This window comes from Myotis brandtii, unplaced genomic scaffold, assembly GCF_000412655.1.
Source record: "Myotis brandtii unplaced genomic scaffold, ASM41265v1 scaffold165, whole genome shotgun sequence".
NCBI classification, from domain to species: Eukaryota; Metazoa; Chordata; class Mammalia; order Chiroptera; family Vespertilionidae; genus Myotis; species Myotis brandtii.
The window spans coordinates 1,502,718-1,516,462 of record NW_005356042.1 but is presented as its reverse complement, the minus strand read 5'-3'; the positions used below and the strand labels follow the sequence as shown (position 1 = coordinate 1,516,462).

General features: G+C 43.6%; 1 protein-coding gene across 4 annotated transcripts in view; it reads left to right on the top strand.

Annotated features, from left to right (window-relative positions):
* Positions 1–11,312: 11,312 nt before the first annotated feature.
* Positions 11,313–13,745, top strand: part of GRAMD1A (GRAM domain containing 1A) — a 23,083-nt gene continuing 20,650 nt past the window's right edge. Inside the window, exon 1 of one of the 4 annotated variants that reach the window (XM_005862470.2) lies at positions 11,313–11,614. In XM_005862470.2, the coding sequence (XP_005862532.1) occupies positions 11,346–11,614 (269 nt within the window). In that variant the 5' untranslated portion in view covers positions 11,313–11,345. The remainder of the gene's footprint in view (positions 11,615–13,745) is intronic. The other 3 variants (XM_014536598.1, XM_014536596.1, XM_005862469.2) reach the window with 3 other exon arrangements.

Here is a 13,745-nt window from a genome sequence, read left to right as displayed (position 1 = left end):
CCCCCCACTGCCCCACCCCCATGCACAAATTTTGTGCACTGGGCCTCTAGTAAAATATATAAAATGAGAAGGCAAAACAGAAAACTAGGTGCTGGGAGAAAAGCTGGGGAGAAGGAAGAAACCCTTGGAAGGCCTAGTCTTTAACCCTCTGGTTGACACAATGCAAATATATCCATCTTCATCCCTCCTGCCCTTGTCAAGGTGCTGAGTCCTTGGGAACTCAAGGTACATAAAGAGTCCTCCCCAGATAGCCCAAGTTTTAAGGACAGGAAATGGTCTTGGACAGGGTGTCTGCTCTGAGAGCAGCAGCACCAACACTTGGATCCAAGATGCTGGAGAGACAAAGCAGAAGTTCATGAGAAACAGAGGCCCCAGTAATACTGTCTCGGAGGTCAAGGCAGAAGGTGGCTGGGAGGAAACAGCCAGTTAGTACCTGAAAAGGCATCAGTTATGTAGAAAGGAATCCGAGTCTAGCCCAGAGGAAGGACTCTCAGATTGGGCAAACAAGGAACTGAAGGGGAGGACTTCAGAACATTTGGGACTTTCCAAGGTGGAGAGTGTGGGAGGGGATTTGTTAAAATCAGACACACTTGAGTAAGAAACCTTACATATATAGAGTGTGGGTGAGATTTGGTAAGAAGTCAACTTACCAAACCCACGTGGATACAGAGAAAAAAAACAGAAGTCACAGTTCAATGGAAACAGATAGATACAGTCAGGAAACCATGAACATTCAAGGAAGAACTAAAACATATCCTCCTCAGACTATTCCAAAAAATTCAAGAGGAAGGAATACTTCCCAGCTCATTTTCATTGTTACAAATTGAACATAATTAAAGCATAGTGATTAATCACAAAAACAATATGTAATTATATATGTGTTTTCCGATGGTCTTAGGCGACCCCTGTGAAAGGGTCGTTCGACCCCCAAAGGGGTCGAGACCCACAGGTTGAGAAGCGCTGTCCTAATCCTTCAAGAAAAGGTTCTAGGTGTGGAAGGTAGAAATGGTTTGTGGAAGACAGCCTCTAGGGCAGTGCCATCATCACAGCCAGGATCTCCTCCTCTTTCTACCTGTCTTCCAAATTCGCCAGCTGCAACCTTGCACTATTAAGAATCAATTTGGGACAGAGCAGGGTAACGATTAAAAAACCAGCTCTGAGACTCCGCGGAGTTCTGGAAGGTGGAACCCTGCGAGTTCCCACAGCCTCCCAGGCTCTTGTTTACACACTTCCTCTTAAATCTGTGAGTTTGATTGTTGATCCCGGTGCATGTGATTGCCCAATTGGGGTCGCTAGCGGAGCTTGTAGGGGAAGATTGTTTTTGGGGAGCCTGGAAAACAGAGCTGAGAGTGGCGACTGGTGAAACAGATCTGGGCGGAGCTGGTTCAGGTACAATAGAGAACTCCTGGTCAGAGAGGACTTAAAGCCTTGGAGGTCAATCCAGACACACTGCCACCCAGAGGCAGAGCCACGAACTGACTCTTCTGTACATACAAATACAGCAGTAAGGGGAACCAATACGGCCTGCCTTAAAATCAGGACTGTGGCTTACAACACGGAGGAACAGTGTATCAGAGGGAAATTCAACATTCTCCTGAATTCCGGGCGTGCCAAAAAGAAGAGTAGAAGATCTGAAGCACCTGCATTACTGCACATTTTTATTTTTATTTTTTTTAATTACTTTTTCACCTTTTAACTAAGAAAACATTGTTTTTCTTTTTTTTTTTTCCCATCACCTGATTTTACCCTTTCAACTACTACATTTTTATTTTTAACTAGTATTATTACCGCTACCATTTTACCATTTTTTAAAGTGTCATTTTCTTTTCTTTTATTTTTTTTATTTTTTTATTTTGGGACTAATGTCCTCCATTCTATTTTCATCGTTCCTTTAGCAACATTTTTCTCTACCTCAATTTGCCTCTGTGCTAAACCCTCTTCCCCACTTTTTCCCTTTTGTTGTCCTGTTTCTCTTACCCTACTCCAGCTTTAGATTTTCCCTATTCTTTTTACCCCCTGTCAAAATTTCACCCTACTTATATACCCTATGTCCAATCCCCTGCTCTAAATCCTTATACACCTTTCCCTTATCTTCCTTCACTATCCAAATTTTTTTCTTCTTCTTCTTCTTTTCTCTCTCTATTGTTTATTGTTGTTTGCTCGATTGACGAGTATATTGGGGGTTTTTTTAGGATCGTTTGTGAGGTTAGTCTGCTTATTCTTTTTATTTTTCTCCCCCCGCCCCCCGGTTATTTCTGTGCTTCTGTTTTCCCTTGCGTCGCTTGATATTATTGGTTGTTTGTAGTTTGTATTCATCTCCAGGAATCTGCTGCTGTAAATTGTTGGTATTAGTGGCGGTTCTATAGGAGTTTTCTCCTCATATAAATAGTCTCTTCCCCTCTTCTACTTCACTCTCTTTTCTCTCTTACTTTTTTTTTTCCTCTTCTTTTTTTTCCCTCCCTTTTTCCAATTTTATTCTTGCACTCCTTTTTTTTTCTTTTTTCTTTCTTTCTTTTTTCTCTTCTACCTTTTTCTCTTCTTTCTTCCTTATCTCCTAACTCTCTTAGCTCGGGTGGCCACCTTTATTTGGGGTTATTGATATCGTAAATACATTCGTGTTCAGTGCCTGGTACGTTGTGCCTTGTTGTGTTGTATTTTGTGCCTTTAAATCAACGCAGCAGATTCAAGCAACAGCGGCCTCCTGATCTCCACACGCTCTGTCTGGGGAACAGTTACTGTGTGTGAAGCCTCCCTCCACCTGCCAGAAGAGCCACCACAGCTGTGAACAGCACCCACCAGAGGCCCTGCTATCAACGGAGGAGCCACTGCTACCACAACCGCCCAAGGAGCAACCACAGCCCGAGGAGCCACTGCCACCCAGGGAGCAGCCACTGAACGACTCAACAACTAGATATGTCAGTGAGATCAAACATGGGTAGACAAAGAAACCCCCAAAGGAAAGAAAAGGAGGACTCGCCAGAAAAGCAGCTAAGTGAGACAGAGGCATGCAACATGACGGAAAAAGAATTCAGAATAAGGGTCTTAGAGTACATGCACCGGTCGGAGGAAAAAATCAATACCATATGCAAGAAGCTAGAAGAAACAGATGAAAAAATCAACAACTTAAGTAAGGCCCAAGAAGAAATGAAGAGTGATATAGCTGCCATAAAAAACTCCATTGAAAGTATCAACAGTAGACTAGGAGAAGCGGAGGACCGAATTAGTGAATTAGAAGACAAGGAAGCAAAACACACCCAAACTATACTGCAAATGGAGAAAAAAATTAAAAGACAGGAGGAGAGCCTAAGGGAGCTTTGGGACAACATGAAACGAAACAACATACGAATAATAGGGGTGCCAGAACAACAGAAAGATGAACATGGATTAGAAAACCTATTCGAAGAAATAATATCAGAAAACTTCCCTGAGGTGGGGAAGAAAAAAGTCACACAAGCCCAGAGAGTCCCAAACAAGGTGAATCCGAAAAGACCCACACCAAGACACATCATAATTACCATGGCAAATGTTCAGGACAAAGAGAGAATCTTACAGGCTGCAAGAGAGAGACGGAAAGTTACATACAAGGGATCTCCCATTAGATTATCAAATGATTTCTCAACAGAAACACATCAGGCCAGAAAAGAATGGACAGAAATCTACAAAGTGATGCAAAGCAAAGGACTGAATCCAAGAATACTCTATCCAGCAAGGCTTTCATTCAAAATTGAAGGGGAAATAAGAAGCTTCACAGACAAAAAAAGGCTAAGGGAGTTTATCACCACCAAGCCAGCCATGCAAGAAATGCTAAAGGGACTGGTGTAAAAAGAAGAAATAACAAGCTCAGAAAGAAAACAGCCACACACACAAAAAAAGAAATGGCTACAAACAAGTACCTTTCAATAATAACTTTAAATGTAAACGGACTAAATGCTCCAACCAAAAGACATCGAGTGGCTGAATGGATAAAAAAACATGACCCATACATCTGCTGTCTACAAGAGACCCACCTCATTAGAAGGGACTCACACAGACTGAAAGTGAAGGGATGGAAAAATATCTTTCACGCAAATGGAAAGGAAAAGAAAGCTGGGGTAGCAATACTTATATCGGACAAAATACATCTCAAAGTGAAGGCCATAACCAGAGATAAGGAAGGCCACTTCATAATACTAAAGGGATCAATACAACAAGAAGATATAACCCTGGTAAACATATATGCACCCAATGCAGGAGCACCCAAATTCATAAAAAAACTCCTGGAAGATATCAAAGGAGAGATCGACAACAATACAATCATAGTAGGGGACTTTAATACACCACTGACACCACTGGATAAGCCCGCTAGACAAACAATCAGCAAAGAAACAGCAATCCTAAATGACTCACTAGATCAGATGGACTTAATTGACATCTTCAGAACACTTCACCCCAAAGCCATGGAATATACATTCCTCTCAGGTGCTCATGGGACATATTCAAAAATAGACCACATATTGGGTCACAAGCAAAGTCTCCACAAATTCAAGAAGATTGAAATCATAAAAAGCTTCTTCTCAGACCACGATGGCATAATGTTAGAAATAAACTACAATAAAAACAACCCAAAATACTCAAACACTTGGAAGCTGAATAGCATGTTATTAAATATTGATTGGGTTACCAATGACATCAAAGAAGAAATTAAAAACATCCTGGACACTAATGACAATGAAAACACAACAATCCAAAACCTATGGGACACAATGAAAGCAGTCCTGAGAGGGAAGTTTATAGCTCTGCAGGCCTATCTCAAAAAACAAGAAAAAATGGTAGTAAATCATCTAACTCTTCAACTCAAAGAATTAGAAAGAGAGCAACAAGAAAACCCCAGAGTGAGCAGAAGGAAGGAGATAATAAAGATTAGAGCAGAAATAAATGACATAGAGACCAAAAAAACAATACAGAAAATCAATGAAACCAAGAGCTGGTTCTTTGAAAGGATAAACAAGATTGACAAACCTCTAGCCAGGCTCACCAAGAAGCAAAGAGAGAGGACCCAAATAAACCAAATCAGAAACGATAGAGGCGAAATAACAACAGACCCCACAGAAATACAAATGATTGTTAAACAATACTATGGACAGCTCTACTCCAACAAACTAGACAACCTGGAGGAAATGGACAAATTCCTAGGAAAGTACAACATTCCAAAACTCAATCAGGAAGAATCTAAAAATCTCAATAGGCCAATAACTATGGAAGAAATTGAAGCAGTCATCAAAAAGCTCCCAGCAAACAAAAGCCCAGGACCAGATGGCTTCTCAGGGGAGTTTTACCAAACTTTCAAGGAAGAACTAAAACCTATCCTCCTCAGACTACTACAAAAAATTCAAGAGGAAGGAACACTTCCAAGCTCATTCTATGAAGCCAGCATCACCCTAATACCAAAACCAGGTAAAGACAACACAATGAAAGAGAATTACAGGCCAATATCCCTCATGAACATAGATGCCAAAATCCTCAACAAAATCTTAGCAAATCGGATCCAACAGTACATCAGAAAGATCATACACCATGACCAAGTAGGATTTATCCCAGGGATGCAAGGATGGTACAACATCCGTAAATCAATAAACGTAATACATCACATAAACAAATTGAAAGAAAAAAACCACATGGTCATATCAATTGATGCAGAAAAAGCATTCGACAAAATCCAACACCCATTTTTGATAAAAACTCTCAGCAAGGTGGGAATAGAAGGATCATACCTCAACATAATAAAAGCCATATATGACAGGCCCACAGCCAACATCATACTCAATGGACAAAAACTAACACCATTTCCCCTAAGAACAGGAACAAGACAGGGATGCCCACTCTCGCCACTCCTCTTCAACATAGTCCTGGAAGTATTAGCCATTGCAATTAGACAAGAAGAAGAAATAAAAGGCATCCAAATTGGAAAAGAGGAAGTAAAACTGTCCTTATTTGCAGACGACATGATATTATACATACAAAACCCTAGAGACTCCATCAAAAAGCTACTAGACTTAATACATGAATTTGGCAAAGTAGCAGGATACAAAATTAATGCCAAGAAATCTGAGGCATTTCTATACACCAATAGTGAACTTTCAGAAAGAGAGATTATAAAAACAATCCCATTTACCATCGCACCAAAAAAATTAAGCTACCTAGGAATAAACTTAACTAAAGAGGTAAAAGACCTCTACTCAGAAAACTACAGGACGTTGAAAAAAGAGATAGAGGAAGACATAAAGAGATGGAAGAACATACCATGTTCTTGGATTGGTAGAATCAACATCATTAAAATGTCCATACTACCCAAAGCAATCTATAAATTCAACGCACTTCCCATTAAAATACCAATGGCCTACTTCAAAGATCTAGAACGAACTCTCCAAAAATTCATCTGGAATAAAAAAAGACCCCGAATAGCTGCAGCGATCCTGAGAAAGAACAAAGTAGGTGGGATCTCAATGCCAGATATCAAGCTGTATTACAAAGCCACTGTTCTCAAAACTGCCTGGTACTGGCACAAGAACAGACATATAGATCAGTGGAATAGAATAGAGAGTCCAGAAATTAGCCCGAACCAATATGCTCAATTAATATTTGACAAAGGAGGCAAGAACATACAATGGAGCCAAGGTAGTCTCTTCAATAAATGGTGTTGGGAAAATTGGACAGATATATGCAAGAAAATGAAACTAGACCACCAACTTACACCATACACAAGAATAAACTCAAAATGGATAAAGGACTTAAATGTACGACAGGAAACCATAAAAATTCTAGAAGAATCCAAAGGCAACAAAATCTCAGACATATGCCAAAGCAATTTCTTCACTGATACAGCTCCTAGGGCAGTTGAAACTAAAGAGAAAATGAACAAATGGGACTACATCAAAATAAAAAGTTTCTGCACAGCAAAAGAAACCATCAACAAAACAACAAGAAAGCCCACTACATGGGAGAACATATTTGCCAACATTATATCTGATAAGGGCCTAATCTCCAAAATTTATAGGTAACTCATACAACTTAACAAAAGGAAGATAAACAATCCAATCAAAAAATGGGCAAAGGATCTAAATAGACATCTTTTAAAAGAGGACATTCAGAAAGCCAAGAGACATATGAAAACATGCTCAAAGTCACTAATCATCCGAGAGATGCAAATCAAAACAACAATGAGGTACCATTTCACACCTGTCAGAATGGCTATCATCAACAAATCAACAAACGACAAGTGCTGGAGAGGATGTGGAGAAAAAGGAACACTTGTGCACTGCTGGTGGGAATGCAGACTGGTGCAGCCACTATGGAAGACAGTATGGAGTTTCCTCAAAAAACAAAACATGGAACTCCCATTTGACCCTGTGATCCCACTTCTAGGAATATATCCCAAGAAACCAGAAACACCAATCAGAAAGGATATATGCACCCCTATGTTCATAGCAGCACAATTCACCATAGCTAAGATTTGGAAACAGCCTAAGTGCCCATCAGTAGATGAATGGATTAGAAAACTGTGGTACATCTACACGATGGAATACTATGCTGCTGTAAAAAAGAAGGAACTCTTACAATTTGCAACAGCATGGATGGAGCTGGAGAGCATTATGCTAAGTGAAATAAGCCAGTCAATGAAGGAAAAATACCACATGATCTCACTCATTCATGGATAATAGAGACCATTATAAACTTTTGAACAATAATAGATACAGAGGCAGAGCTGCCTCACACAGATTGTCAAACTGCAGCGGGAAGGCTGGGGAGGGTTGGGGGGCAGGAGGGGGAAGGGTAAGAGATCAACCGAAGGACTTGTATGCATGCATATAAGCATAACCAATGGACATAAGACACTGGGGGGTCGGGGAAGCCAGGGGATTGTCAAGGGCGGGGGAAAAAAAGGAGACATATGTAATACCCTTTGTAATACTTTAAGCAATAAAAAAAAGAGAAAAAAATAAAATGTAATTGTTAAATGAAAAAAAAATAAATAAAAAATAAATTAAAGAAAGAAGTAAAAAATAAAAAAAAAAAGAAGAAACTCTTGCCTTTTGCAACAGCTTGGATGGGACTGGAGAGCATTATGCTAAGTGAAACAAGCCAGTCAATGAAGGAAAAATACCACATGATCTCACTCATTCATGGATAATAAAGACCATTACAAACTTTTGAACAATAATAGATACAGAGGCAGAGCTGCCTCAAACTGATTGTCAAACTGCAGTGGGAAGGCCAGAGAGGGTTGGGGGGCAGAAGGGAGGGGAGTAAGAGATCAACCGAAGGACTTGTATGGGGAGGGGAGGTGTGGGGTGTGGAGGGGGGGGGAGGATGAGGACACATTTGTAATTCCTTAACTAATAAAGAATTTAAAGATAAAAAAAAGAGACTTTATTTTTAAAAAGTACCTAAACACATGATGGTAATAGTTGCACAACAATGAGAAAGTACTTAACACCCCTAAACTCTAACCTAAAAATGGTTACTATGGTAACTTTTATGTTATTGCATTTTATCACGATTTTTAAAAATACCTAAACACACAGAAGTGACGTTAAAACATACTAATAGCCCAACCTGTGTGGCTCCATGGTTAAACGGCAACTTATGAACCAGGAGGTCACGGTTCGATTCCTGGTCAGGGCACATGCCAGGGTTGTGGGCTTGATCCCCAGTAGGGGGCAGGCAGGAGGCAGCCGATCTATGATTCTCTCTCATCATTGATGTTTCTATCTCTCCCGCTCCCTTCCTCTCTGAAATCAATTTAAAAAAAATATATTTTAAAAAAAATACCCAATACCACGAGAGTGACCCCATGTGAACATTTTGGGAAACTCCTTATTGTAAAGATATCAGTTGCTGGTTATAGGGTAACAATTAAATTCCCATTGTTGGTTTTTCCCTCTTGGAACTTGACAAGCTGACTTTGGTGAAGAGAAACAAGATTGAAGACTTGCTTTACCAGATATCAAGACTTACTTTAAAGCTAAAGTAATTGAGGTAATCTCTTATAGACCCAGGGCTAGACAGATCCATGGAACCAACCTGAGCACACAGAGACAGACCTGCATAGGTGAGGCATGGGTGGGATGCTGGCTAACCCAGGAGTTACCCAAGAAGCACACCAGGAATACTCAGGGCAGCTCTGGTCATCAGAGCAGAGAACAAGAAACAACCCTGTGTCCATGGACAGGAATATGGATAAATAAGTTGTGTTGTATTCCCACAACGGGATATTGTGCCCCAGCCAAAATAGATGAAGTGTAACTATCTACACCCCTATGGATGATTCTTAAAAATAATGTTGAGTGAGAAAAGCAAGTATGGTATGATTCCATTTTATAAAGCACAAAAGTAAGTAAAACTAAACAATATATTGTTTAGGGATGTATACCAATGTGATAAAAACTATTAAAAATGTGAGTGGGGCTCTAGCTGGTTTGGCTCAGTGGATAGAGTGTCCACCTGGGGACTGAAGGTCCCGAGTTTGATTCCCGTGAAGGGCACATGCCCGGTTATGAGCTCAATCCCCAGTAGGGGGCATGCAGGAGGCAGCCGATCAATGGTTCTTTCTCATCATTGATGTTTTTATCTCTCCCTCTCCCTTCCTCTCTGAAATCAATAAAAAAAAATATATTTTTAGAAATGTGAGGGGGGGGGGAGAAACAAAAAACCCACGAAAAACAAAATAAAAAACAACAACAAATAAATAAAAACAAAATAATGTGAGTGGATGATATCTGATGAATGAAGACTGGAGGGAGGCAGAGGGGAGGGGCACAATTCAAGGTGTGCTGTTTCTCAAATTGGGTGGGTGGGAGTTATGAGGTTCATTTTGCTGTTACACTTTGTAACTCACATCTATGGTACAGACATATTTTAGTATGTGGCGATTATTATGTAATAAAAATGAAAAAGTCAGAGAGAAGTGCCTGGGCCTAAGCCCTGGGAATAAAAGTGAGATGGGAGGAGAGCCAGGCCCTGTGTCATTTTGGAGGCTATGAGAACCTCCCAGAAGGTAGAACAGTCTCCCAGGTTCCAGGTTCCAGCTTCCGAGAGCAGGGCGGGCAGATGAGAAGTGGAAAGTGTGTGGGATTTTGATTTGGCCACCTGGAGGGTCTCTAGACTTGGAGGAGCAGTTCTGGGAGAGCAGTGGGGAGAGAAGCTAGGTTGTGGCTGGCTGCCAGGCAACAGAAGGACGGTCAGTAGAGGCCTAGGATGAAGACAGCCCCTTCCTCAACAGGGCAGTCAAGAGGGAAGGGCACTACCTTCAGTCTCCTCTATGGTATGAACACCCCCACCCCCACTTTGTCGTTTCTCCCGCTGGCCAGAGGGGAACATGACGCCAGTGGACATGCTATTCCAATTGGCAAGGTCACAGCTCTCTGGTCCAGCCAGGACTCCGGGGGGAGGGAAGAGCCTGTTCTTTGCCCTTACCCTGGAAGTCCAAACCCCGTGAGGACAGAAGGAGGTAGAAGCCGTAAGGTAGGGGTTTTGGGGTGCCTGCAAAGGACCCTGGGGTCCAGGCCTGGCCTGTAAAAGTCTTCCGTGAACCAGGGGAACCCTCTCTGGGTCCCACAGTCCTCCTTCCCTATTCCCTGGTAGCTGGGTGCCAAGAAGCCCTTGTTGTAAGGACAGAACGACTGATCTGACCTCCCCAGACCCAGGCAGCCTCCAATACCACAGCCGCAACCGCAGAAACTTACCGGGCTTCCTCTCATCTGAGGAGGCCGCAGCCCAGCCCAGCCCAGCCACCCTCCCGCTGTTAGTCTTGGGAGGGTCAATTGCTGAGCAAACAGGGAAGGGAAATGCTGGATTCTGCCTCTTGATCAGCCGTTTACCCAGGCCTGAGGCCTCTGGGGCCCCTCAGGCCTGGCTCCTTCCTGGCCCTGTGTGTGGAAGGGAGCTGGGTGGCGGGGTTTATAGAAAACCCGGGGCTTGGCCTTGGTAAATACTCAAAAAACAAACAAACAGAAACACCTGGCCCTGGACAGGTTTCATGAACATTCACTGACCACTTACGGTGTGCTGGGCCTAGGCTAGGCCCTCCATATGTCAGAACTGCTCAGCCACCCTAGGATGTCAGCATCAAGACCTTTAGTTTCCAGAAGAGGAAAGGGAGGCTTGGGGTCATGCAGGGAGGACACTGGCAGAGGTGGGAATCCCACCCAAACCTCTTTGATCCCCACATAGTGCTCTGCACCTCAGCTCATCTCCCCTTTTGGGAGGAGCAGAGCTTGGACAGGACCTGCTCCCTTCACCTCTCTTTTTCTCCCCCAGAGACCACACCTGCTGTCCAAGGCCCCGACAAAGCAGACAGAGACCTTCCCATGGCTGAGCTCTTGCCCCTGCTCCCTGGGGCGCCCCTGCTGACCCAGAGTGGAGACCAGGACTCACTTGTCCCCCCAGCCGAGTGGCAGAATCAGCAGCCACAGGATGGCAGGGCTGAGGACCTGGCCTCTGAGCCCTGGAGGCTCCTGGAGGTGCCCTCCATTCAGATAACACCATCCAGTGATGGGGAGTCACCCCACTGCACCCAGGCACTCCAGCGCCTGCAGCTGCTGAGGACCCCAGACCTGGAGAGTCTGCCCCAGGACAGGTGAGGCCTGGGTGGTGGGGCAGGAAAGGGCTTTTCTCTTTCTAGAGCAGCGGTTCTCAACCTGTGGGTTGCCAACCTGTGGGTCGCGACCCCTTTGGGGGTCGAACGACCCTTTCACAGGAGTCGCCTAAGACCATCGGAAAACACATATATAATTACATATTGTTTTTGTGATTAATCACTATGCTTTAATTATGTTCAATTTGTAACAATGAAAATACATCCTGCATATCAGATATTTACATTACGATTCATAACAGTAGCAAAATTACAGTTATGAAGTAGCAACGAAAATAATTTTATGGTTGGGGGTCACCACATGAGGAACTGTATTAAAGGGTCGCGGCATTAGGAAGGTTGAGAACCACTGTTCTAGAGACTCATGCTCAAGAGTGGGTTTCCTGTGGCTGTCTGCCCAGGTCGGGGCTGATGTTCCTTAGAATGTGGCCTTAGCCTGACTGGAAGTTGTAAAGTAGATGCACAAACAAAAAAAGGCAATTGAGAGTACACATTGGGACAAGCAAACCTGAGCTCAGCTGAGCGCCCAGTGTATTTCAAACTATGGATCGTGACCCATTCAAAGACCATGAAACTGATGTAGTGCATTGCAATTGGCACTTTTTTTTCCCAAACAGAATTAGGATAGAATTGGAACTAACACAGCATACGAGGCATAGTGAATAAGTATGGGTCCTTACAACTTTTGTGACATTACATATGTTTCTAAGTGTGTATGGAAGCCAATATAAAGGTATTTCCTGCTGCAGCTCACAGGTAAAAAAAAAGTCTAAACAAAACTTTTGCAAAAGAACACTATTTCTGGCACAAGGAGACAGGAAGTGGGAGGTTCAAGGCTACAGGGGAAAAGAGGAAAGAGCTACATTGGCCTTGAAGAGAAATATGCACTGTGGTTTCTTCCAACTCATGATAAGAATTAAAGCTTATGAAGTAGAGCTCTGTGTGCCAACGTGGACAAATCTCAGAAACTGATGCTGGAGAAAGCAGGCTGTAAAATGATACAGTAGGAGCCTAATTGTGTATCTTTTTAAGACATTTAACAAATAATACATATTCTATTGCTGGTAGATGTATCCCTCTGTGGAAAAGGATGGAAAAGTGCACAGCTTCAGGGTAGTATGTACCTTGAGGGCAGAGGCAGAGAAATAGGGTGGAATCTGGGCCTTTGGCTGTAACTGTAATCACTTATTTCTTTAAAAAAACAAGAAAGGGTCTGAAACAAAAATGGCAAAATGTCCACATCAATTATATATGGGTGGTGGGGACACAGATGACTTATATTTTTTCTCGTTTGAAACAAACAGTCCCTAATTAAAAATGTTAAAGTATTTCAAAACAGGAAACAGGCCAAGGGGGTAGTGAGACAGAGGGAGAGGATGGAGGGGGGTCTCTCTGAGATCTGAGGGTGAGAGGGGAGAACTGGGGGAAGAGCTTCCAAGCACAGGAAACTGCAAGTGCAAAGGCTTCGGGGGCAGGAACCTGTCTGGTGAGTTAGAGGAACAGCAGGGAGGCTGGGGGGCTGGAGGGAGTGAGCAGGGGGGAGACAGGTGACGTCAAAGTGGTGTCTTGGGCATCAAGGTGAGGGCTTTGCTTTTAGCTGGAATGAGGTGGAGCCCCAGGAGAGCTCAGGGACCTGACGGGGCGCACAGGCTCCCTCAGGCTGCCTGTAGGGGGCTGACTGTGGGGGTGGGAAAGGAGCAGGAGGCAGGGAGGAGGCTGCAGTCTCCCGGAGGCAGAGGGTGGAGGCTGGGCCAGGCTGGGAGGTGGAGGGGAGAAGAGTTTAGATTCTGAGTAGATTGTGTAGGTGGAGCCCGCAGAGTTTGCTGAGAGATTGGAGAGGGTGTGAGAGAAAGAGAGGAGTCAGGAAAGACTGAAGTTTGGGGGCCGCCGTCCACCCACATGGAGATGTTGAGTCGGGCTGTCTGGAGGCTGGGGAGCGGGATGGGAATGGAGTTTTTCAAGAGGAAGGGACAGCCTCTCCTGCAGAGGGGTGGGGAGCATTCTCTCCGCGGGTGCTCCAGGCCAGAAGCGGTGAGGTGGGACTCCCATTCCGTGTTGTCCCGCAAAGGAGTGCAGGACCAACAGGCTCCGGCGGCGGCGCAGAGCGGCGCGG